Raw genomic sequence first — 27849 nt, 5'->3', positions numbered from 1 at the left:
GATCTCCAGGTTTCTGTTCCACTATAGGACCACACCACATGAAGTGACAGGTCGGCCACCGTGTGAACTCTTGATAGGAAGAATGTTCAAGACTTCGTTGGATGTCCTCCGGCCAAGCCTGCAGGCATCTGTATTCCTAAAACAACTCGAGCAGAAGTAGTATGCTGACAGAGGGTCCCGGCAGGCTCTATCACTGCAGCCAGGTGATGATGTGTACGCGCGAAACTTTCGCAGGGGTACACCCTAGGTGCCTGCCAGTGTCGTGGATGTCACTCTGTCATCAGCCAGTGTCCGTGTTGAAGATGGCACCTTGGGAAACCGACACAGCGTTTTGTGCAGACAGAAGCATTGGCCTCTCCTGAAACTATCGCTGCAGCTCCACCACAGTTGGAGCCGCCGCTTCTTCATGCGCCAGCTGTTCCAGAAGTGCCTCATCAGGAACAGCTACCTGGAACTAGCTTCTCTGGGAGTAGCTGTGCCACGGAGAGCGACGGGACTGCGCTCAATAGTGGTGTGCATGTGAACAATGACTCTGTCGTGCCTACGCCTAGCACGCCGAAGTTGTGACGTGGCACAAGAACTAGGAAACCGGTGAATAGGTGCTCCCTGTAGTCTTCCTCCCAAGTGGGGAGGAGTGTAACAATGTTGGCTGAAATGCAGCGCCCCCACGCGGTGCTGATAGTTGTGTTGAGCTGTACAAGCCTGGCACGGCGGGGGGTGGCCGTTTTGGAAACAATGAACAGTTCGTTCTGGGCAAAAGGCTCAACATGTTCTAATGTTCTTCGTGGGCCTGATGGCCTACTGTTCACTATAGTCATTACTGCCTGGCCATCCGTTTACACATGTAACAGTGTGTATTAATAGCCCCAGTGGCGACGACGCTGAAGTGTTCTGTAACGGAAAGGCTATTTCTGTTTTTCTAAAACACGATGACATTTTCCGCCTCTTTCAGTACAAAATTGACTCTGCACTGTGTCTGTATGCCTCGTCTATCCTTTCGTCCCGTCTAGAACGCCGTTTCTCGCTCAGAAAGGCATCGCTTGCAGCACAACGCTACGAAAAATTCCACACACACACAAAAAAGAGGTGCCCCTATCATCGGTTTCTTGATCATGCGCCTCCCCCTTCACCATCATGCAACAAGACATTGCTGCATCCCGTGAGACAAAATTCTGCCGAGTGCAATGTCCTCACCCTCGCTTTTTCTCTTGTTTACCAAGCTCAACAAAAAGATACGAATCACTTTTGTTCCCAGAACTTATTTTTTGTATTTTTTATATATAACTGCAACCTAGCCTGCTACAAGCATGTCTACAGGCGAACAGAAAGACGAATACCGTGATAATGACGTTACAAATACATGCCGTGGTATGTATTGGTATGTATTTGTAAAAAAAAACGATGAAAGAACCCAACGCAAGGCTTGTTCCGCCTCTAAACAAGCAAGGGTATAGAAATGCGCCGCATTTGGGTGGCCACTAAAACCAGCGGGCAACGGACACTTTACAACCAACACTGCGCATCGCTGTGGCAGCAGGCACCACGTGCCGCTCGTTAGCCGTAAAATGGCAAAAATATGCTTGTGGCAATTCGTTTTTATAGTTATTTTGAGACGTGATGTCTTTTTTTGATGTAACACGTGCCTAACGCAAACACTTTCATTATTAACCTCGTTAGCAGACAAGCAGCGTGTTTCTGCTTTGAAGCTCGTTCTTGACTTGACCAAGCAAGACAGCCTGAGCATGTATGAAGCGCGAAGGCTGGCTTGGGCGTTTTGAAGTCCGCTGCTTGCTTCAGTCATGTCGAAGGCGCAAGCCAAGTAACATCTCTGCATTCGGTGGTAAAGCATGTCATAAGTCTCCTCTTCACAGCACCCTTATTAAATAAAGCATTCACAATTGTGTGCTTCTACTGGTGAACAAATCAAGAAAAGAGTGTTCGAAAAGAAACATAAGAAGCCATTTCTTTTCTGTGCTATTGAAGTGCCACTCAGTTGTGGTAAAGCTTACACCGGCCAAATGATGTCGTTGTGGCTACCATATAGTGGAAAAAGATAGAAATCAGTAGACCTCGTTCACGAAAAGTTTTCGCATGATAGAGGCAGGTTTGATGCCATCAATTTTGAACTGGATACATACCTTCCGATGTTTATCCAATGCTGCCAGTCCAATGACATTGAAATATTGTGGGGGTTGTTTAAAGAAAAACAGTTGTCTCTTGTAAACATTTATGTCCCATCGAAAATTGTAACTGCCAATCGTCGTGGTGATAAACCTTGGATTACTAAAGATATACGTGCGTCAATTAAGCGTAAGGCTCAGGTGTACAGAAATTATTGTCGCACGCGCAGTGCTGATTTATTTGGTAAGGTTAAAGCATTAGGCTCTAGCCTGAAGACGCAGATAAAGCTGGCGAAGCGCGAATATTTATCGTCCCTTAATAGCAAAATCAAAACAAATCCAAAGGAAGTCTGGCGTTACGTTAAAAGTAACAAAAAAGACATCAGTGGAATTCCCTTTATCATGCACAATGACGAACTACTTAGAGATGATATGAGTAGAGCAGAATGCTTCAATGCGTATTTTCAATCCGTTTTTTCTCTGCCAAGCCCGATATCTCCCGTTACGACACTCAGATCGTTACCAGCTATGAATGATATCATAATAACTGAATCAGGTATAAGAAAACATTTGAATAGGCTGAATCCCCAGTCTGTGCATGGTCCCGACGGTATTTCAAACCACATACTAAAACGATGTGCTGATCATATAGCTCCATTTCTAGTTGCTTTGTATGAAGTATCGATAGGGTGTGGAAAATTGCCACGAGAGTGGAAGTTAGCCAATATCACGCCTTTGCACAAATCCGGCGTCCGTGATAATGTATCTAACTATAGACCGGTATCACTAACCCCCGTTTGTTGCAAGACACTGGAACACATAATTTATTCTTGCCTTATAAAACACCTTCAAAATAATAATTTTTTCACTCCGTCTCAACATGGTTTTCGCGCAGGCCTTTTGTGTGTTACACAGCTAACCGAATTTGTACATGACATCGCTTCATCATTCGACCAGGGCATTCAATTGGAGGCTGTATTTTTGGACTTCAAAAAAGCTTTTGATGTCGTCCTCCACAGTCTTTTGCTTCATAAGTTGTTGTTTCTTGGTATTCGTAAAACCCTCATAGACTGGATTAAGGATTATCTCAGCGGCCGCAAGCAATGTGTTGTGATAAATGGTGTGTCTTCATCAACAGCTGATGTACTGTCCGGGGTGCCACAGGGGTCGGTCCTGGGGCCGCTTCTGTTTTTGATTTTTATCAATGATTTTCCACTGGGTTTGAAATCAACAGCGAGGCTTTATGCTGATGATTGTGTTTTGTATTGCCCAGTCAAGTGTTTTGATGACACCACAGTACTTCAGTCTGACCTCGATAAGATTGTGTCTTGGTGTGCTCAGTGGCAAATGAGTTTGAACCTAACTAAATGTTTTCATGTGCAATTTAATAACAAAAAAAAGGTAGTATCCAGGTCTTATTACTTAAATTCCTGCGCAGTACAAAAGGTAGATCAAGTTAATTATCTCGGCCTAACATTCACGACAACACTAGATTGGACCAGTCACGTAGATCTAATCACAGCCAATGATTCGCGCTTAATTCATTTTTTCCAAAGAAATTTCAGCGACGCGCCGCAAACACTCAAGGAAACCCTGTATATTACAAATGTGCGCCCAATTTTAGAGTATGCTTGTGTTTCTTGGGACCCTTTCACGAATGTACTGAAAGAAAAGTTGGAGAGGGTGCAAAAAAGGGCTGCTAGGTTTGTTACAGGAAACTACGATTTTAGAATAAGGTCTTCTGGAATTCTTCAGGCCTTGGGATGGGAACCCCTTTGTGGACGACGGAAAGTTCAAAGACTTAAATTTCTCTATAATATATATCACGGTAAGACTGGGCTAAATAAAGAGCGGTATTTAAAGACGCCTAGTTATATGTCCGAACGGAAAGATCACTTATATAAAATTAGAGAATATACCTGTCGATTGAATGTCCTTAAATACTCTTTCTTTCCGAATTCTATTAGTGACTGGAATGCGCTAAAAATACCAATATTCTCTGATTCTAATTTCCTAACAGCCATTGAAACAGCATTTCGAGCTGCTGAAATAACCCATATATTTAACGTTGGCTTTGTACTTCTCTTGGTTGTTGATTTTTTTATATGTATAATTACTGCTTTCGTTGTATAATCCTGTGTTTTGTACTTTTGTTCTAATGCTGTACTACAAGTGTTGAGTTCTCCTGTATACTGTAATGCACGACTTATTTGCTTTTAATTTTGCTGTTTTGTATTCTATCTTCTACTGTAACCCCCCTACAACAATGCCCAATGGGCGATGTAGGTACTTGTAATAAATAAATAAATAAATAAATAAATAAATAAATAAATAAAAGCGAGTCAATGTCTTAATAATGAATTAAAGAAGCATTTGACTACAATGAAGACTCAATATGATGGGACACATTGGAAGAAGTGCGGATGCGCAGCACTTTTCAAGGAGGCTAACGTCATGAGTTGAGAAAAAGGCAGGCATGAAAGGGACATTCTAGAGGGAGACCAAATTAAGAATATGGCAGACGCGTGCATCAGTGGACCTTGAGTGCATTTAATGATGAAGGAGACAGTTTCTTTGCAGCACTTCATATTTGAACTCAATAAGCGTAACCCCCCCCCCCCCCCTTCCTTTTGAGATATTTTAGATTGTTACCAAGCTTTCCCAGCAATGTGGAAAAGCTTTTGTGACAGTGTCTGTTGTTGTCAAGGTGCCTGCGCATATGTTTCTTGGTGCAGAGCTTTCTAAAAAAAAAACTGAGTTGCAAATGAGCGTCTTTTCTGTCGTGTGTTCTTCTCTTAACCAACCAGCCCAACAACTGACCATATTTCTGTCGAGACACTGGATTTATCGCACTGACACATCTCAAGATTTGCACAAGCTCCTTTTCTTTATAAAGAAGAGCTAAAGTAGGAGTGCTGACATGCTCATCACCCAACTTATCAATCAAGTCTGCTTCTATAATGTCATGTGTGATCTGTTCCCGGTTTTTAGACACGACACTAGACTTGGCATACATTGGAACACATACAACTTTCCTTCTGTCATGCGTATGCCTGTGTATGCCCATCTGCCACATAGTACCCGTCTGCCATGACCATGGGAATGCGAGTGTGATGATTCACAATTTGTACAGTAATACCTCGTTAACTTGAAGTTGTAAAGACCAAGGAAAATTTTGAAATAAGCAGATTTTCGAGATAAGCGAAGTTGCACAAATCGCCAGGAAAAATCGAGCGCTTTTTAGTAAAATCACTATTACTTATTCGCTCTTCGGGAGCAGTTTCTAATGTTTCTTCTCGTAAAAGTTTAAGAGAGGAAAAAAAAAATATCATACTAGAAACATTAATCAGCCGGATTTTGCAGCACTGCCATTTTATTTAGCGGAGAAAAACTCTAATGCTCGTCTGCTTTGCAGTGGTCCTCGGACCTAGAAAGGCGTCTTCCAGCTGCTTCACGCATCACGTCAGATGATCTTCCCCGCCACTGCACTCCACCTTATTTCGAAGCAAATGCAGCAAATTTCTTGTTTCTGAAAATATCTGCACCTCTCGGGGTGGTTTGTCATCGGCGGTGTCTCCGCCACCCTCTACGTTAGTGGCCGTTTGAATGATTTCGGCATCCGTCATTTCTCCGGTCATTGGCACACCCGCTTCTGCTGGCTGGAGAGGCTCTGCTGATATCTATCAAGCACCGTCTGTTTGTTCTTCAGCGCCGTCGAAAGCGTAGACAAAGGGATGCCAAACTTCTGCGTGATGGTTGATTTTGTTCGGCCTCCTTTCTCCACTTCTGTAATTAGGGCAACCTTCCTTTCTAGTGTTAGCAAATTGCACTGCTTTTGTGACGACATGCTTGTTGCACTCATGCTAAGTCGCTGCTCCTCAAAGTCAGTGTTAAATTTGTACTGCGTGCGTTGTGCAGATTAGGCTGAATGGAAATCACACCTTAGGAAAACAACGAGCACTGCCAAATGAATGAGAAAAACGATGCGATTACGCTTAGCGTGGGGCAAAAAGCGAGGCGTGCTGCGTGGGAGGCACATGACGTGCCACAGGGCCGCTCAACAAAGTTGAGATGCTGCTAGGCTCAGACTTCACGTTCGCGCATTGTATCGAGCTAGCTACAGGCGCAGCTAAATAAGAAATAAAAAGTAAAAATTTGACAGATTTAAGGCGTAGCATCATTGCGCGAATCTTGTGTAATGGCCCGGTGGCGAAATTTTCGTTCTATTTCCACTCAATAGTTCAAGATACCCGCAATCCGATCTATAAATACTTCAAGATAAAGGGAAAAAACTACATGGGCATAACAGAGAAGAATCGGTGCCACGGAAGGTTTCGAGTTAACCGATTTTTCGAAATATGCGAGTTTGAGTTAACGAGGTATTTCTGTATCTACTCAGGACAATCATAAGGCTTTAAAATTTTTCAAATGCAAAGCATTTTTCAGTGTACCGAAGGCACTTGGAGCAATTCTATTTATCTGTTGTTTGTGTGTTTGTCTGGCTGTCTGTGTGTGTCTGTGTGTGTTTGTGTGTGTAGCATTTCTGGGTGGGTGAGGGGCATCCAATTACTCATTGTGCTTAGCTAGCCCCTCATTCTGTTTACCTAACTACCTACATACTTACCTACCTTTTGAAACTATCCGGTTTACACAGACATGATGTGGGGTTAACGTTAATTGTGTACTTAATTAAGTGCCATTCACTGAAGTCGATCTACCTAGCACTAGCCATGGCACAAGCGGCACATCAGATTCTGACAATACCAGAATGTTGCTTTTGGCATCGTTCCGCAACTGTAAATGACTGGCTATATAAAACATGTCTGTACATACAAAAATATTCATAATGTCATGTGTATCTCACGTCACGGCCAGTGTAGAAATCAGTAAAGAAGTAGACTAAGATGACAATAAAATAAATTTAATTTATTTGGCTGACTTGCGCCTGAAAGCAAGCTAAAACGCATCGCTCGACCACCGTGAAAACAGAACAGCGTGCCCGAATGGGTACCACCAGGCTGCCCGTCAGCGGATGCAGTGATGCCTTATCTATTCAGTTCATCGTGACACATTTGCGAATCCGGATGATGGCTGCACTTGATCACATGCGAGACGCGGGTAGGGAACGCGATAAGATAGTCCAGTACCCTCGCTTTTCTAAACACTCATGGCAATATCTGTATCGTTGTTTTACTCAATAAAAAAATTACACCAGTGACCTTTATTATCTCCATGCCTCGCGTAACATGGATTCTCATTGTACCTGAGATCTCTCATGTTTGGAGCTTGTGCCAAGAAATTATCAGAGGAATACAAAGATTGAGAAGCACGGTAAAAGTCGCAAGCAAACCCAGGCATTCCGCGTAGCCATCAAGTATTCATCCACAAAGCAATGCCAGTCGGTGAAGCTGCTTGCTGAAAAGGCATTACAGTTGAACCCCTTTTTATGAGGCATGCTCCGGGCAGCAGTTTTTATCTTTTACGTGAGGTGTCACTTATAAACAGGGTACTTTGTATGCATTTTCTTATCAACGTCACTTGTAAACAGGGTACTTTGTATGCATTTTCTTATCAACCTGCATTTTACTGTAGGCACACTGGTGTCTCTTATATGCATTTGTCTCTAATTTGTCTCAAATACCCCTGTCACACAGCCATCACCAAACTCCATTTATCTCGTTTATTATTTTGTCAATAGAGATGCGGTTCATGTCACACCGTCAACGTGTTGCCGAGGGAGTCAAATGGTGCTTTTGGGAAATGGGGAATGGACCATTTGTGCTCGATTGAGTTCTCTAGTTCCCGTATAGTGCCTACTACGAAGAAAACCGTGCTAATAAATTGTCTTAATAAACTTAAGTAATAAATTTTGATGTTTTACTTATGTAGGAAGAAGATGCCAATGCAGGAGCCGAAAAGTTGTTCGTGATTATTTGATGCTTGATTGCGCGTACTTTGGCGGCCGATGCTTCCAGCTCCACTTCGGCATCAGAAAGTGCGGCAATGGCGACAGCAAACTTTTTTTTTTCACATCCTCAGCTTCGTCACACATCCTATAAGCCTAGAGCCACGAACACACACACAGCACTAAACTACAGTAAACAACATAGCCCAACCCATGTTTTCATGCTACGTTCGTTGTGCAGTGTGGCCAGCATTGCTTTCAACTTCTCCATGCCTTCATGCTTGGAAAACACGAGTCTTGGAATAACATATTGCATATTTGCCACTTAATATTACTAGAATATATGCCACACACAAAACAAAACACGTCTACGTTGCTTGAAATATAACTACATACGTGAAAATGGGACGTTTCAGCATGCCTCACATCACTGCTCCAGCCCAATGCGGCGGCCATCTAAAGCTTGCACTGAGCCCTGTAGCACCGCCACAACTTCATTCTCGTAAAGCTCCATTAGGGAGCTGAATGCTGTACGGAAGAAAATGTAGCTCGGTGGTGGCCGTGTGACAGAGGTATTATATCAGTGTCTCTTCTAAAGGGTTTCGACTGTACTATATCTACAATGGCGTCACATCGTGTCAACGTCAACTATGGTTGCAGTGTTAGCATTCATAACAATGTTATAAGCAGTGCGTATTACCTCCGATGACTAAGGTCAACCATTACTCAACCTGGAAGAATACTTGCCCATTAGCATCCAACGCCCAGTTGCCCACTTGCGCTGCGCAGTGATGTGCACATCGTGGGGTCTCCAAAGTGAGAACGCCGCTCTCGGAACACACAGACACAGAGACATGGTCGAACCAAACCAAACAACATACATTTATTTTACTACTCCTGCAATGATGTCGTCAGCTGAATCAAGGTACAACGGTTGTGATCAATACGCTAAAGCAACGTTACACTATTTTCCACAACATTCAACAACATAACAATCACAAGGCGCTGGCGCCAATGCTCGACTCACGTCGAGGGCCCAGAGCAGACCACTCGCGGTGCCGTCCACCGCGGACCCGCCGCAAAAGGCGACCGCTCGCTCCAACCGCCACACACCAATAAGGACCACTCATCTCTCATGTGCCGTCACCCAGGCTTGCCACCAGCACTAACCATGATGATGACGATGATGGTAATAAATGAAGTTTAAACTTTGACGAAAGCCCGTCTGGTCAGGATGATACATAGTTGAAGGTAAAAAACTTGGAGGCACTGTGCCGACCAAAGTAAAAGTTTAAAAGGAAAAAAAAAAAAACAGAAAAAAAATACGTTTTGGCTTCCACACGGAAGCCTTGTTCACAGTAAAATGTATACACGTGTAAAGTAGTTCGCCTTATGTATGTTTCAATATATTACGCAGGCAGCGCGCATTAACCGATGGCAGATTACCATCACTCCTGTTTAAAGTGCGCAGGGTGGTTCGTATCACGAGTGACTCAAAATAAAGATGCCGTGACAGTCCTTTTTCTCTAGCGAGAAGACGTGCGTTCCCCAATCGATTGTGTGACCACTTGACGCATGCTCGGCCAAAGCACTCGTTTAACATTTCATTTCTTAACGTCCTAAATGTGCTGTTTGAGGTGCCGTCATTTGGTGTGTTCAGGAAGACGACCCACACAGGTCGTTACTTGCATTTTGATAGTATGCAGCCTGCTTCTCACTAAAGAGCCGTGGTTTCTACAGTTCTACGACGCGCGCAGAAAATCTGCACAAGGAATCTGCACGCAGCCAACGTACGCTTAGTGCGGCGTGAATTGTCGGCCTGTGGCTATCCGAAATTCCTTCTTGAACGCTGTCGTACTAACATTTGCCCGTCCACAATTACCCTGTGCTGTATCTGATGAAAAAGCTTGCGGGAATACCGTATATTCCCTCCATAAGCCAAGTCCTCGGCTGTATTCTACGTCCCCACGGTGTCCATGTGGCACATGTTCTGGACCAAAAGCTAGGACAATCGCTTGTAAATGTGAAAGACAGATTAGTCAAAGCGAAGTTTTTTGGTGTGGTGTGCACTGTTCCTTGCGTGCAGTTGTGACGGTGTGTATATTGGTGAAAGTGGTGACTTTGAACGGGGCCTGACTATGTTTTCCATGAAAATTCCATGACTATGCGTTTAGCTGCCCATTCCAGATCTACATTGACCATAGGTCGCTCCTTGAGCCGTTCGGGTTGACCGGCAAACTCCACAAATGATTTCACCACAAATGCCGCAATGGTTCATCTTTCTGAACCGATACCAGCATACTCTCCTGCACTAGCCAAGGAAACAAATGAGCCACACAGATTGTCTCAGCAGACTTCTTCTAACGCACCACTTTCAGGACAACCCCTCTCCAGTAGAGATAGTCATGCTTCTTGATGAACTTCCGGAATCTCCTGTCCATGCAGATGATCCGGCTCAATACTCTGCCAAGGATGGTGTTCTCTCCGGTGTTCTCAACCGGGTGTGGAAGGGGTGGCCAAGGTTTGCTTCAAGTTCCCAGTTTCCATCATTTGTGTCCCATCAACATGAACTGTCCACCGACAAGGAATGCTTACTGTGGGGTGACCGTGTGATGATATTTCAGTGGTTGCGTGTCTGTGTCCTTGTACGCTGTGTGGGATCTCGAAGTGGAAAGCGTCACGCTCTTGGAGCAAACAGACACAGCAGATACGGTCGGACCAAACCAAACAACGTGCATTTATTTAACTACCTTTAAAATAATGATATCAGCCGAATTATTATACATCAATTGTCATCAACACGTTAAAAAATCACAGCATATCCACGAAATGAATGGTGATGAGAGGGGCGAAACGTTCGTCAGCCCATCCGTGCGTCCGTCCGTGAGTCCGGCCATCTGTCTGTCCATCCGTTGATGCGTCCATCCGTTGATGCGTCCATCCATCCATCTTCTAGTCTGTTTGTTCGTCCGCCTGTCCATGCACTCCTAGTACCACCATCTGGCAAGTGAGCACTCCTAGTACCGCCATCTGGCATCTTGCATCCCCTGTGGAACATACGCGCTCTAGAGCGGGTATGTGCCACTAGTGGCTACGTACATCGGAGGATGTACGTACAACATCGGAGGAAACGGGCAATCCAGCTGGTGATGCTGGCCGAGGCGATGTCTTCTGCAGTGATTTGCTCGAGAGGCCATTCCTCGAGCCATCGAGTGTACCGGATGGCGGTGAGGCAGTAGTGTGGGGTCCACCGAAGAAAAGAGCCCTATGTTGTTGAGATGGACGTGCTCGAACCGACCAGAGGGCTGGGGAAGTATTCCGAGTGGTGATGCGACGTGCCTGGTGACTAGCTCATTGGCAGTGAATCCAGGAGCGCGCCCACATGCAACAATCCTGCTGCATGGAGGGCCAGACATAGTGGTCAGCTACAAGATGTGTAGAGGTGCGTATGCCGGGAAGGCTGAGGTTGTGGAGCTGGTTGAAAAAGACCACGGCGATGAGACAGGGGTACATAAGGCCTACTTCGTCCTGTCGACATGTCTCAACAGATTGTTGTCAACCCTGGAATGGGGACTTCTTGTAGCTGTAGTGAGGGCGTGCCCTTGAGAAACTCCTGCAGTTCGGCGTTCGTGGTGTGAGCCTCGACGAGGACGTCCGCTGTTATCTGCACCGAGCTGATGGTGGCTACATGTTAAAGCGCGTTGGCGTCTACGTTGTCTTTCCCGCTGACATGTTGGATGTCGGTGGTGAACTTTGCCATGAACAAGGGTTCCTCCTGCTGAACAAGCAAGAGTTTATCGCGGCGTTGAGAGAAGGCGTAAATTAGAAGTTTGTGGTCAATATAGATGGTGCAGTGCTGCGCTTTGAGAACTTGGGGCAAGTGTTGAACTGCTTCGTATATCGCAAGAAGTTCTCTGGAGTAGTCCGGATATAGTACATGTATAGTACACGGTGGTATGCTGCACTTTGCGTGGCAGTCTGCTGGGGAGCATCAAGCCCAGAAATTCGGCGAGGGTGACTTGGTACGGCGAGTGATTGTTGGCAGTGAGTACATTGATGCTCGGCTGTTGCACAGTCATTCACTGGCTGATGCTTGTCTGTTGCACAGTCGTTCATTGGCATGATCTCGAGTGTCCCATTGTCGCGTCGATGAGCTAGTCGTTGTGGCAGTCCGGAAGGAGGTTGTTGTAAGCCAGAAAGTCTGAGCCGATGATCGGCTCAGCAACGTCAGCAATGACAAAATTCCAGAGAGGGTCGCGGCGAAGGTTCTCGCGCTGGATGTACAGGCTCAGCGAACTGTACATCTTGGTTGTGGACTGGTTCGCCACGCTGAGCTCGAAAGATGTCAGCGCATGAGGACCGTGAAGATGGGCTCGTGGGTAGCAGCAGATGTCGGAACCGATGTCGACAAGGGACCGTTGTTTTGTGGTTTGGTCGGTGATGAAGATGCGACGGCATGCAGGTTAGCAGCTTGTGGCCATCTCTACTAGCTGCTGTCGTAGTTTCTTATTGGCGGAACAGGCAAGTCGGGCCAGGCACTGTCGCCAACCATGCTGTGATGAGGTGTTGTTACAGTCACTGCTTTGCAATTGGTATCGCTGACGTGTTGAAAGTCCCTCATTAAGGCATTGCTGAAGGGAGCTGTGTTATCGATAGATGTCAATGCGGCGGGTATGCTCTGTGGTGTTCAGCGGGGCGGCAACAGCCTGGATGGAGGGTGATGACTGCAGCACAGAGACCTCTATGATGCAGCCAGCGATCTTGGCAAAGTCGTTAAGAGGAAACCTGGGCTGAGCCTGCAAAATTGCTTGTACGTGCAGTGGAAGTCGTTGAAGACAAATAACTTGCTTGCAGCAAAGAATCCGAGACTTTCATGCTGCCTGTGAGAGCGCACGTGGCGGAACAGCTGGGAAGGTTTGCGTTCGGTGAGCTCTGGGGATTGAAGTTGTTGCAACTTCTGTTGATTCGATGATGACAGGTGGTGTGCGACTTCGGTCTTGAGGTGTTCGTAGCGATTGGTCGCTGGTGGATTGACGAGGATATCGTGGACCTTGTTGGCATATCGGGTGTCCAAGTGGGAGACGATGTAATTGTAACGGGTCCGGCCCTGCATGATGCGCACCTCGGAAAACTGGGCCTCGACTTGGGTTAACCATACGTCAGGCGCCTCCGTCCAAAACGGCGGGAGCTTGAGGGCGACGTGACAGACGTTCATGTCTGCGGTGGCCGCAGGAGTGGTGGCGGCCACTGTAGCAGAGCTTTGGGGGGGGGGGGGGGGGGGCGTGGTCCTAGTGCGGCTGTTGTTAGGCTTGAAGTTGTACTTGTTGGCGAAAAGCAGCGAGGGCTTGTTGGTTGGCCATGTCGATGCAGTAAGTTCATTTTCCGGGTCACCAGATGTGAGATGCCGTGTCGATAGAAGAACGCATTCAAACATAACACGTAACAATTGTTCGTTAACGTGGTTGTAGCAGCGAAAGTTGGAGGAACAATTGTTAAACTGACCTTGGCAGCTTGGGGTTTTATAGCCACCAGTGGTGACGTAAGCCTCCAGTGAAACTGCAGTGGTACTGTCTCTACACTGCAGCAAGTAGCCTTGTCATGTCGGGCTATGCAGTGACGAGACAGAAGCTGCACAGGTTTGTGCGCAGTGGTCACCACATGTGCCTTACGGAAGTTGTTCAAAACAGATGGCCTGCCAGATACACTGGTATCGGACAACGAGCCCCAATTTGCAACTGCAGATTATTGGGTTTTCACGGTTGCCAACCTCCTCCACGTAATGTCGGCCCCGTTCCATCTATCTTCGCATGGACAGGCTGAGAGGAAGGTACGAACTACCAAGCATACGCTCTCTCGAAAAATCCAAGGGAGCTGGGCGCAGCACCTGGCAGATTTCACTCTTCAGCAGCATGTGACTCCACACACTGCCGTGGGACACTTCTCGTCTGAGTTACTGATGGGTCGCCGACCATCTATTAGGGGCGAAGCTCCTTAAGGCGTGGGCTGTGCGTCCCCTGTATGTAGCCACCTCTCGTTTAGTTCTTGCAATGTCCACTAGATGGCGGTACCGTCTCCCGTATGTCGCCTCCTTTCGTTTAGTTCTTGCAGTGTTCACTAGATGGCGGCACCGTCTCCTGCATGTAGCCACCTCTTGTTTAGTTCTTTCAGTGCTCACTAGATGGCGGGACCTGTAGCTGATGGTGAAAAGATGCAAGATGTTATAAACTAGACGGCGGTACTTGTAGTTGATGATGAAAGATGCGAGATGTTATAAAATAGGAATGATGTCACATATGGCACGTGTCATTGGTGGAAGGCAATCGTTCGATTTAGTGTGGCGACGTACGCTAGGGGGAGCATTGTAATAAAATCGAGTACGCAAAATGTACGGAAGATTCATGGTTTACCAGGTTTTCCTCCAGAGCTTCGCCCACTCATCATCATTCACTTCGTGGATATGGTGGCACTTTTTTTTTGCTATACCAGCTGCACCTAGAGCAGGCCCCTGAAAGTTCCTTTATATTCACAGAAGCTCTGCTTGCACTATGCATGTTCCAGCCAGAGGACCCTGTCTTTGCGCAGAACTACAGCCAGGGCACACCATGAGTCTAGGCTGGGATCTACTGAGCAAATAGCTAGATCTCATATGAAGTTGTTCTGAATGGCCGCATGTATCGCCCGCATGTGGACCAGCTTTGCCGTCGGAGCAGTTTACTGATTTAGGGTAGCAAAGACTGCCCCTGAAGAACAGCCTGAAGTCTGGCATGCATCAAGCCCTTCATGTTGCGAAACTTGTTGGAGCGAGGCAGAAGATCACCATCACAGTGAACCGGTAGCCACCATGCTGCCCGTGGACGAGGTAGCAACACTGCAGCCAGCAAAGGAGAGTGTAGAACCGCCAGGCCTACACCGCTCGTAGTGTCCCCGGAAAACACGCCAACTTCCTCGACACTTTGTGCTTGCGTTGGCTGACTGTTGAGTCGTCCGAGCTTAGGGGGAGAGCTTTGTTGTGCTTGTGTTAGCTGACTGTTGAGTCGCCCGAACTTAGGGGGAGAGCTGTTGTGTAGTGATGCTAGCCACCCAAGTCAGCACATTGTCACGGGGTCGTGATGTGGACGAAGGAAGACGACTCAATGCGAAGATGACTGTTTATTCGGTTGAACTTGTGGCCGGTCAACCAAAAGTTAGATTACAGCGATACACCCTGGCACTGAAAGCGGCGAACTGAGCGTCAGCGGGCGATCAATCGACAAGCGCTGAAGCGCGGCCGCATTTGTACATATGTCGTCGAATATTCTAGCATTATCGCTAGCAGCCATGTTGGTTCCAGAATAGTATAATGTTCCTTAAGTGGACGTGATTTTAACAGAATGATCTACTACAGTCCTGAAGCTTCTTGAACACTGCAGGCGCGGTTCGCCCCGAGAATTACATACAAAGTTACGGGGCGGTAACAAAACTTGAGGAAGGAACATGGCAATAGCCCCCCATTGAAAAAGACGTCCGGATGCTTTAACACAAGATTAAAGTACAATAATAATGCAAGAAAATACAAATTATGATATAGCAATAACAACAACAAAATACACTCAGCTCTCAATAATGCACATGAAACAGCTTAAGGCGTGTGCCATGAAGGACTTCAGGCTGCTATCGGCACCGTTGAGAGTTTGTACTGCTGTCAGGGACAACCTCGTAGTCGAGTGGGCCGAGACGTCGAACTACCCTGTATGGTCCGAAGTACCGTTGCAGAAGTTTTTCACTGAGTCTACGTTGCTGTATCAGCGTTCATACCCAAACACGTTCACCGGGCTGGTATTCCACGAAGCGTCATTGGAGATTGTAACGGCGGCTGTCTGTCGTCTGTTGGTTTTTGGTGCAGAGGAGGCCGAGTTGTCCAGCTTCTTCGGCGCGCTGGAGGTAGGCAGTCACGTCAATGTTTTCTTCGTAGCTCACATGGCGTCACATGGTAACATGGCATCGGAGCTTCGTTGTCGCGTTCCTTCCGTAGACTAACTTGTATGGCGACATCTGCGTCATTTCTTGCACTGCAGTATTGTACGTGAAGGTCACGCATGGAAGTATTGCATCTCACGTCTTATGTTTGGTGTCGACGTAGATGGCCAGCATATCAACGATGGTCTTATTGAGACGCTTGGTGAGACCATTGGTCTATGGATGGTAGGCGGTGGTCCGGCGGCGACTTGTCTGGCTGTACCTCAGGATCGTCCGAGTCAGGTCCACCGTAAAGGCCGTATCTTTGTCAGTGATGAAGACCTGTGGAACTCTGTGATGCAGGACGATATTCTCGATGAAGAACTTTGCTACCTCAGACGCACTGCTTTTGGGCAAGGCCTTTGTCTCGGTGTAGCGCGTGAGGTAGTGAGTAGCTATGACGATTCATTTGTTCCTAGAATTCGACGTTGGGAATGGTCCCAGTATCTTCATGCCGATTTGCTGGAACGGCTGGTGAGGTGGCTCGATGGGCTGGGGAAGTCCGGCTGGCCTAGTCGGCGGTGTCTTTCATCGCTGACAGTGGCAGCAGTGAAGTAGCCTAGGAGGGGGAGGTAGTGGGGTTCAAACCCTCCCCCCTCCGAAATTTTTCGTCCGACCCCCCGCCTTCTGCCACTTACCCAACCTATTTTTCTTTTGCTCACTTTGCGCTGACATGATTTAGAAAGTAAGTGCTGCAACTATCACAATATTATTCCTGAAAACTCTAAGGATGAATTATGTCTGCGTATGGAAAAACGTGTCGCGGTGTTTTTCTAGGCTTTGTCACTCTGTGAGATTTTAGGCAGAAATCTTGGCCGTGAGTGTTTTAAGTTGGCTTGGCAACGGGTTTAATGCTTAAGCGGCCATACTTATTCTTGCCGGAACAGATCTCGCCAGTCAATCGCTACGATAATTTTCAATAGGCAGAGGTTCATTTTAATGAAAAAAGCCAGACACAGTTACAAAGTCTGATAGGCCAAGTTAAAATATATTACAGGGTCACTCTTCGTACGTGTGCTAAGATATAATCAGACCCGAGAATAAAATTTCTATTGAACCTTTGCACATTCTGCTAACTTCTAAACACACACACACGTGCACGCAATAGAATAATGTGTTCATACATCTAACTTGGCTTTTATGCTGATGAATACAAATATGGTGGTCATAAACCTCAAGCATCGTAATGGGAAATGAAGTGTGGTTAGCTGTAGTGAGCACAAGCGTTATTGTTGAGTACTGTGGCAAAAAGCGCAAAAGTAAGGAACATAAAGCTGAAAAAATATATAACAAATATATATATATATATATATATATATATATATATATATTGATTTGCTTCATCTCTTCCTTTCTTTACATTGTCATGATTAGAAGGGTTCACCGAGCAATTTCTGAAACTAGCGACATGACGCACAACAAGAAGTGCACAGAATAGAGAAACATCGGTTGGCACGTTATCATGTGAAATTACGAGCAATGTACATAGTAACTATAATTTTTGACAAGAAATCAAACTCTCTGCAAGCAATGTCTCACACAGCAAACAGACACATTACGTAGCGTAATACTGTTAATTATCTTTTTCAATTGACATGAAGATTACCCTACGCATTACATGTCATATTATATGCCCCGTATGTTGTACGAAATTTGCGAGAATCGCCACATGAAAATTTGGGTTGTTGCATTGCGATTCACACCTTTCGTATCCACGAACTACGTCTGCAAATGAAAGTTGCCACTGAAAACCAAGGAGAGAACGGAATCACTCTGCTATGCTGTCAAAGTGATTTTCAGCAATATGTCTTATACAGTTGAGCTTGTTTCCTTACAGCCAGACGAAAAGTAGGTCATACTGATTTTACAAAAACAGTCTTTTTTAGTACCCGCCACCGTGGTGCAGTGGTTATTGCTGACCTGCAGGTAGCGGGATCGGATCCTTGCTATATTTTAGATGTAGGCAAAAGTACTTGAGGTCCGTGCACTTCGATTTAGGTGCATGTTAAAGAACCAAAGTGGTAAAATTTCTGGAGCCCAACTACGGCATCTCTCGTAATCGTATCGTGGTTTTGGAATGGCGAACCCTATCAATTGGTCATTAATAACCATGTTTTTAGTGTTGTTTAGAAAATCCCAATCCAAGAATGACTTCGGTTAACTTTATTTTCTGATTTTCGCATGCGTCTATGGTTGATACTACACACACATTCAGCGGAAGCCGTCTACGCTCCCGGTAAAGAACAGAGATAATGTCGTATGGGTGGACTTGTATTTCCCAGTGGATGTTCAGAGAGTGCTTTCAAACAATAATTCATTTCTTGTTGTAGCTCTCAGGTACAACTTTATGCGTCTCAGCGATGAAAAAAAGTGTTCTGCTTCAGCTGTGTTCACCGGCAGAGTTGCCATAATCTTTAGAAGATGGTGCACATTTGAGAAGAATACCTCTGGGCAATTGGCAACAGCTTGCTTCGCAGACATGCTCAGCGTTTCTCGCTTCTCTCGCTTACATTTGGCAGCCCGTACTGCTAACCCCCCTTGCAATGCCAAAGTTGAGATAATGTTCGAGTAGACGTCGGCAAACTTCTCGGCAGATTCGGGAATATTCTATGGCAGAAGGGAAGAAAGGATCTTCAAGATTTGCCGACGTCTTTTAAAACGCTCATTAAACTGGTCTATTAAATAGTCCAGAAAAGGCCAGCAATACTAAAAGGCTAAAGTGCTCTTCAAGGCTAGCCACCAGCAGGTTGCTTCGATGAAGTTGTCTACCTGTGACAAGCGGCATCCTCATTTTCGCCAGTTGTCAAGTGTGCACTGGGAGCAGCGTCGCTTTCGGGAAATAATCACCAAGCATTATACCGTTTGGAGTTTCGGCGCGATCGAGTCTCGTAGGGCGCTGATCAATCCAGGACACGAACTACCCTGCAATACGTGTAGGCAGCGTATTTGAAGTGGGTGCCTTCACATTGCTAGGAAGCAACGTGCTAAGCAAAGCTCGGAAAGTAACCCTGAACAAGAACTTTAGCTACGATATATGTCGGCTGGTGAAGTTCCTCCTTAAACACTTGCGCTCGTTTCTCACCTGGCATAAAGATTCGTTGGTATACATTTCCTTCGCTTCCTTTCAGGTGCCAGTAAGGTCGCGTTCTCCCAGTTTCTTACTCTGTGCTCTAGACGTCTCAGATTTGTGATTACCACCATATGGAAGACTGGTAGTTTTTGTTGCGTTCTGATGAAATAGCACAAACGCGAATGAACTTGAAGGAGTTGATGACAGCAGTGAAATTTCAGCGACTCTCATCAGAATACCTGAAACTGACAACCAACAGGCATGAATGGTGCACAGGAGAGCATAAGTAAACTTGTGTTGCATGCGCTGGCAGTTCTCGTTCAAGTTCACACGTTCTGAAAAATGAATTATGGTGTACTATATGCTCTGAACAACTATGGAGTTCATTCATTCATGACTGGTGAACCCATCACTGAAGATTTTTTGTGGTTCGAGGCTGCTCCTGTTCCCACTGGTGTAAGTGCTGGAAACAGGAATGCACGCATGCTTCGCAGTGAAATACTCTGTACAGTTCTGAATCTGTTGAAGTGAAGGGAAATGTCGGCTGCACGATTACAAACACCGGAAGGCACCTTGCCCCAACGCTATCATTTCAGGGATCCGATTGACGAAAGCTACAAAAAAAAACTGAGAAGTTTCCGCGTTTCTTCCGCGTATTCAAGTGTTTTAGCACATATACGTAGCGAACAAGCTAGTTTATTTATTTATTTATTTATTAGAATACCCTCAGGGCCCCTAGGGCATTACAGAGGGGGTGGGTACAACATATATAACACACAAGAAAAAAAGACAAAATAAAGAAACGAGTATTTTGGGACGTTAAATGGTTTAACGTCCCAAAACCACCCTGTGGAATAACGTCCAGTGATGCTATCGCTGAGCCAATTGCACCAAGCCTCACCGAATCGGCCTGGCTGCTACACGCTGTTACCTCAAAGTTTGGCGAGTCTACGCCCAACCTGCACCAAATGGCGTGCTCCGACTTTCAGAAACGAAACTACTTGGGTTTTTTCTGCTGAAAATGACATTGCAGTGCACCTGCGTAAAATGCAGCTAGGTGCACTGGGTCTTATGTTGAAATATTCATCACTGTTGGAATATTCTAGCCACCCTAGTTGGGATCGTGGATGGTTGGTACGCAGTGAATGCCCGATTTTTCGTGTCTAGCGACTAGGAAATCGTCCAAAAAAGATTCATGACATTTTGTTCCACTTAAGCGAAAATTGCCACAGCCCAGTCTGAAATAGCTTCAATGCCTCCTAAAGTATACTTACCAGGCATTTGGGTGCACCCTAAGGCTGACCCAAACATATTCAGAGCCTGCTGCCAGTACTACTGAAGCGTGGAATAAGTTGTCGCATGGAGCGTGTGAAAACGATGACACAGAACATAAAGGATGTGGCAGAATAGAAGAATACTTGTCCGGACCTCTGCGATGCGTCTGTGCACTTGGAAGGGGCGCCACTATACGAAAATCTCCGGTGACACGTAGCACTTCCTGCCACACGAGATCCATCGTTCCTAGTTGTGTGCAGCACATTGCCTACTTGGCTGACACCATTCCTACCGGGCGCTTTTATACGCACGTGTTTGTCATTAAAACGTGTTTTTGATGCCCACTCTGTTCCTGATCACACACGGGCGCAGTTATGGTGAGCTGCTTTCGTTCGTGAAGGCACCACGTCTGTGCGGCGCACTTAGCCTATTCGCACAGAAAGGCAGCTTGGACCGGCAGCGCGCGTAAGTGATTAAAAGCGTGCAGCACGCTGACAACTACGCCACATGCAGTAACAAGCAGTTATCTGGAGATGCTTATCATAAAGTGGTCGAGTCTTACAGGCGTGTTTGCGGCATTGGCGCCATCATTCCCCCAAGAATTTCCCATGCTTATCTGTTAGACATCACCTCTTTCCACAGTGGTACCGGCCCTTTGGAATTTTTATCTGCTTCACCCCATAGTTTTCTTGCATTGCGGGAAGCCGACTTTCGGACATTACTGTGATACTGAACGACTCTTGAATAGCGTTTGTTTAAGCCAACCAGGTCATAGATGTAGCAAAGGTACGAACCTTAAAGGGGCCCGTGAACACTTTTTCAGGTAACCATGGAATGAATTTAGTAAAAGTACCCTTTGCTTCACGAATTCAACGCCGCAATAATTTTAAGAATCCGTCCAGTACACGAAGTTACAAACATTTGTCGTACGCTGCAAACGCATTCTCTTTTCTCTCGTCTCGATGAAATCACTTGGAGCTAAGCAGGGAGGGATGACAGGGGCAAAAAAAAAAAAAAAAAAGGACGTCACGCGCGCCTCGTTACTTTGAGCACTGTTTTCTTTTTCTTTTTTCGAATACACAACTTTTTCAGTGTGATCGCGCGTGGACACGTGAACAAGACGCGGCGATGCTTGTAACCACCGATCACGCCATGTTCAAATTAGCCAATGGCTGAAAGATGGACTTCTATGAGGGGATTTTTAGCGTCTTCCGTCATTTCTCGAGATAAGGGAAATTAATTTTTACCTGACTTTGATCATTTTTTGTGAATTCCGGGCCGCGTGCTGTGCTATAATATTTACCTAGTATGTTCTCGGAAGCCCCTACTAGCGATCGGAAGTGTTTTCTGACTATTGTGACAAAGGCCGTTCCTTTTTTATTGTCTGGACGTGACAAGTAGCGTGCAATATTCATATGGTGGTAGCTAGACCATACGTGTGAATGCTAAAAACAGTAAAAACCATTTTTATACTTTCTCAGAAAGAAATGATCTCTTTCTAAATGATGTATTTTCAAAACAACGAGCACGACACTTGTTCTGCAAATGCGGCCATGGTACGCCAGTAAGTAAAGGGGGAAATGCTTCTGGCATTTTTAGCGAGCCTAAAATGTCACCTGCGGTGGACGCCAGCATTGCCTTAGAGCGCGTGTTGCATGCAAGCCTGGAAGTGTCCCCGTTTAAGGGATACATGTGCACAGCGTGACTGTGGGAGCATCTGCTACCTGACACACATGGTTCGCTGCAACCATGCTGGCGAAAATGTCAAAAAGTAGCGGTTGCGAGCTACTGTGTGAAGGCGACGATGAGGTGGCATTTCGACTGTGTCTTTATGAGACACACCCTGAGATTGGAAGCAGTCTTCGACATGGGCAGGCGACTGAAATGTGAAAGGGAACGTTTCTCGTCATCGTCTGCTCAAGTTTTGAACTTGGAGGACTCATTGCACTTTTCCTGCACCAATTCGCATCGTTCTTGTCACATTTGTCTCAGCAATCATTACTACACACGTTTCGGTGCTAATTAAGGCTGTCACAAATGTGTCGCAGGAGCCCTTTAAACAGTCAAGGCCTTTGCCCCTCCACACCGAAAGAAGTTCCTTACTACGAGCATGTCTATGATATACCTGTAACTGCTGAAAATGTGCCAACATGTTGGTCCAACTCGCAATACTTGACATGAAGCAATAAAGAAAAATTTGGTATAGGCCACTAATCGCCTGCTGCTTTGCACATCATCTACTGTCAGGATGAGCGGGATTTTTCGCGTTTTCCTTAGTCAGTTCTAAAGGTTGCTCTAAAGGTTGTCCTTGTTTTGTCTTGTGATGCAGTTGAGGAGAGCAAGCACCTAGCTCAGCAGGGTCAGCAGCAGCCCACCCCCCATGGCACCACCAAGTTGTTCACCGATGCCGAGCTTCAGGCTATGATTGACCCCATCCTCCAGATGGACGACCGCAATCGCGATGGCTTTATTGATTATCCAGAATTTGTAGCTGCACAGAAGTCACGTGGTTTTTAGCCACTTGAGCATTTTCTCCCACGATGAACTTTTCACAGGATGTGGTAAAGGTCAATGCCATAGCATTGACGGAGCAGTCTCAGTTGGTTGTTGCATGTATTTTTTCAGTTGCTCTCGAGCCATGTTTTTCATTGTGATATCATTCATACCCACTAGCTTCTGCATTTGAATCTAAATCGTTTGCCTCATTTCTAGCTAAATTTGAAATTTTTCTTGAGCCGTTATGTGCATCATGCATTGCACCCATGTCTTCTTGGGTAGACGAGTCTTGCATCACTTGGTTGTGAAGTTTGCCCCTGGCCTGGAACAAGAAGTTGACCACAACTCGATTAGCTCACAAATTTTTCAAAGACCCTGCTGATAGTGTACTAGATCCTTACTAGGGCCGAGGAGCAACAGATGTGCTGACTGTCACAATGACCTTCACTGCTGCGCAAGTGAATTCTCACTGTGTGTTTATGGCGTGAATTTCTTGAAAACTGTTCCCGTAGTTTTCACACTTGGTGCATGGGGTGACCTATGTTTTTGTTTTAAAACATTTCAATTAATTCTGCTCCGTTTCTCTCAGGTTTTACTACAGTGTTGCATATTTTTCTCCCTGTGGCTTATAAGAATACCTGGATTGTCTCCTTCTATGTAAGAAATTGCAACATCATTACCTGAATGTTGCAGCCTCCTATCAGCTTAGGCATATCAGGCAAATAACACTGCCAAGTGTTCTATATGAGTGATATAGAGCTTCCAATTGCTGAGAATGGTTACAGCCATAAGTGCAAGATGTTTTCAGAGATTTTAGAACTGCAGCTATTGATATGTGGCACATCAAAAGACGATTGAGTGTTTGTGCTGCATGTGCCTCTGTGTAATCCGGTCTTACATTCCTAGCCCAGTAGATGAATTCACTGCTACCGTGTAATGTTATACTAATATGGTCTAAGAATTATTTCATCATAATATCTCCTCTTATACACATCGAGTCAGTCAATCAGTACTTTTTTCTTCAAAATTTCTTGACTCCTTGGCCTGCATTTAGTGTGGGACTTGTTAATTAACTCTATTTTAATTCTTTCTGCTTGTTGTTTATTTAATTATCTTTATAAGTGTGTATTAAGAAGTGTTTGGGAAAATATTGTAATACTCCTCATTGTCTTTAAAGTTTGGTACAGTAAAATTCCCATTACAGAACAGGAAATATTGTGTTGTGACATGAAACCATAAGGTATGTAAATATCGGGTAGACAGGATTTCACAAAGTTGCTTGTGCATTTATTGAAGGAAAACTACTTGAAGCTACACACCTAGAACAACTGTATGTGGCACTGCCTTGAAAGGGAACTGATATATTTGATAACAACCAAGTCCTGTTATTTAGGCGTGTTACAACTTTATTTGAATTGTTATTCAGAGTGAAAATATGGCATGTGGGTAGGAGGGGCACGCTCAGTATACTTTTTTTGTTTCTGTTTTTCGTGTACCAAGCATATAAAAATTTGTGAGAACACTTACCTATGCAGCCGTAAAACTGTTAAGGTAACTGACTTGAGGGAGAGCACCAGTGTTGTACATAAGGTAATGCTGTAGAAAAAGTTTCCGAAGGTTGATGATGGTTGTCTCATTGGATTGCACATTAGTGTCGGATGTACATTCATTGCAGTAGAAGTGGTGTTGATGTTCCCACCCTTTGTGCGAGGAGTTCTATGCTGCAGTGCTCACACGTGTGTACCAGTACCACCTTTTACACATCTTTTAAGTGCCTCTATTTATTGTTATTTAATTTCTGTTCACCTGACTACAAGAGCCTTGGGGTAGAGGTATTTCCTGTTTCTTTTACTTATAACACACTGTATAATGACTGTGTGAAACTTGTGATGTATGTGATCAATGTTAATGTCACAAAAATATTGTGCTGTCACACAAGTAAGTGAGTGGTCCTCCTTCATCACAATGTATTGCAGCTGAATCAGCAGCTTTACAATCCTCTCTCCGGTGCAGTCATGAGTTTATCAATAGGTAGGTGTGTGACATTGAGTGTAAAAGCAGTAATTCGTGAGTGTTGTTAATTACTGGTCGTCTAGTGGTGAGCATGAAAATGTGCCTGGCTTGGCATCTGTAGTTTGAGAATGCGATTGGACATTAACATTAGGGATAATCATAAATGGTGCTACAAATATTCCAGTGCATGCAGTTGAGCATAGTGTTGTCTTAGTTCTGTCGCACATTGGTGACAACAAAGCCCTGTTGTGTTGCATTGTGATTAAAAAAAAATTGTTTTTTTAGCGTTTGCAAGTAGTTTTGTCAAGGCCTAGCAGTGTTGCAGGCAATCTCTAGCACATGTACACAGCTTTATTAAGCTCATAAAGGGTTCAAGTGCTGTGAATGTGCAGTGTGCTGATTTAATCAAAAAGGCAACACATTCATAATGTGATTAAAAAAAATTGTTTTTTTAGCGTTTGCAAGTAGTTTTGTCAAGGCCTAGCAGTGTTGCAGGCAATCTCTAGCACATGTACACAGTTTTATTAAGCTCATCAAGGGTTCAAGTGCTGTGAATGTGCAGTGTGCTGATTTAATCAAAAAGGCAACACATTCATATATGTATGACTCTTTTACTCACCATATGGATTGGTTATCTTTTATTGTGCAGGTTGGCTGTATGCAGCTTGTAAATATCTGATGGCTAGTTAGGCAAATATACATATATATAATGCTTTAATGTTATTCATAACGACTAGAAAATTTAATGTCATATCGGTTAACTTCGCTTTCTGAATCCAGTGGCAACTGCATGGTATTGCAAAATGTATGAGAGGATATTTGAAAGGTCTCAATGAAGTGATGTTGGTTGTATGTATAATCAACAGCTACTGTTAGAGGGCTAGTGCATTCCACAAATTATGGAGATTGTACTGTCTCTGGGTGATGTCGTGATTTGTGAATCTCAGCAAGTTGGTTGATCTGGACCCAAGTTCTGCATTTGTTCTATCATTATTTTTTACATTTTTAAATGTTTGTGGGAACTGTGACACTTTTTTCTTTGGCATGATTTTATGGTACCAACACTGCATGTTTTGTCAATAAACAGTAAGATTTTTGTTTGTATGCATTGTGTAACAAGCACCTCTTGAAGCAAACTGGTCACAAAACGTGGAGTCGTTCACAGCAAGTTTTAAATGCGGAGCATTTTATAGTCATACCTGCTCCCAAAACCAGCCTCGGCAGCGGCAACCGTACTGCGCACGCTTGCGCCTCATGTCTCGTGCCGCATGCTTGCGTCTCGTGGCACCTGTAGTTACCTTCCCCCCCCATCTCTTGCCTCGCAAGTCCTATGCATGCAGCGGCTGCTATTAAAAACCGAGTGCTCGCACTGCACAATCGTTGACTGGCGACCCTGTATACGTAGGCACTAGATTGCACGTCAGCGTCCCACCACTCGTTGAAAGCAACGCTTCTCCTTTGTTCAATAAATAAGAATAATAAAGACGAAATAACAATGAAGCATTCTCAAACCTTCTGCAGGGGCAACTGCTTCGGCAGGCATTTGGTGCGTAGTGACACCACGGACCTGAGCTACCCGCAAGGGTATCTTGAGCTATCAAGGTAATGGTGTTTGGCGCCACCGCGGAACTTTTTTAGCCCCCAAACTGACGCTGTTACTCGCACCGTGGCTACACGTTGCAAGATGGAGGATTAGAAACCACGAACGGTGGGGGTCAGGGTTTTGGTGAAGTCCTGGCCGACGGGCCTTGACTTGTTTACCAGCTTGGAGGCTCTGGGACCTTGCTGAGAGTATGAGGGTGAACCTCAGCTGACATATTCAGAACCCTCTGTTTATACACAAAACATGGTATCTATTCACTCCAAGAAAAATGATCGGCCTCGGAAAAGAAACCGCACCGAAGTCTTACGAAGAGATAAGTTCCCTGAAACATTCCCAAAGTTTTTAGTTGTTCACTCAGCTAAAGACTAAGAACCAATGACATCGAAACCAGTCCTCAAGATTGCAAAGTCCCTAGAAAGGGCAGTCGTAAAGACTTCAAGGTAGAGAACCTTTCATCAGGAGACGTCTTGATTGAAGTACAGACAAAAGAACAAAGTGAAGCTCTCCAGAAGCACAAAGAAATTGCCAAACAAGCAGTCACTGTCACACCGCACCGCAGCTTGAATAGCGTGCAAGGGGTAATTTCTGAAAAGCAGTTGATAAATGAAACAGACACAGATATTCTGGAAAGTCTGCAAAATCAAGGAGTCACTGCTGTCTGAAGTCAGAAGAGCCAAGGAGGAGATAACGACCAAACACATAGTTATCACATAGTTACATAGTTATAGTTATCGTTTGACCGCCACGGTCGACCAGAAAGGGTAAATGTAGCGTACTTAAGTTGTCCTGTCCGGACATATGTCCCCAATTCAAAGAGATGCTTTAAGTGTCAACGGTACGGACATAGTTCGCAGGCCTGCGAGGAACGACCACTTGTGCGAAATGTGCAGACAAGAACCGCTCATCAGAGGATTGTGACTCAACATTCTCAAAATGCCCCAACTGTGATGGACCTCACACCACTTACTCAAGATCCTGCGATGTCTTCAAGAAAGAGAAAGAAATCATGCAACTGAAAGTAAACCAAAATCTCACATACCCCCGAAGCTCGCTGAAAGCACGCAATGTTTTCAGGCTCGCGCTATGCAGATGCAGCTTGCCAGAGGGGCAGAGCGGCGTCTGGTATGTACAGGCTGCCAGTACAGCTTTGCTGGTTTGGCACTGACTTCGCTCCCTCATGAGGCGCCATCAGGCGCTCAAAAGGCCTCGGCTCTTGAATCAAGGCCCACATTAACAACAATTAAGACACCACAAGTGGTTTCTGTTGTGGAATCCCTTGCGGCGTGGGCTATCCTATCCTTATAGTACCCGTACCTATGGATAAAGCACCACCAAAAAATGCTGCGTCTACAGGCAAGCAGCTTGAACGAAC

At 45.2% G+C, this 27849-nt stretch overlaps 1 protein-coding gene across 1 annotated transcript in view; it reads left to right on the top strand.

Moving 5' to 3' along the window:
* The window catches only part of LOC119167770 (uncharacterized), a 166448-nt gene extending 140470 nt beyond the window's left edge, over positions 1-25978 (top strand). Inside the window, exon 5 of the mRNA XM_037419297.2 lies at positions 22695-25978. Within this exon, the coding sequence (XP_037275194.1) occupies positions 22695-22882 (188 nt within the window). The 3' untranslated portion in view covers positions 22883-25978. The remainder of the gene's footprint in view (positions 1-22694) is intronic.
* Positions 25979-27849: the final 1871 nt, after the last annotated feature.

This window comes from Rhipicephalus microplus, chromosome 6, assembly GCF_043290135.1.
Source record: "Rhipicephalus microplus isolate Deutch F79 chromosome 6, USDA_Rmic, whole genome shotgun sequence".
Lineage (NCBI taxonomy): Eukaryota > Metazoa > Arthropoda > Arachnida > Ixodida > Ixodidae > Rhipicephalus > Rhipicephalus microplus.
Note: the sequence above shows the minus strand (reverse complement) of the source record. Positions and strands in the feature narration are given on the sequence as shown.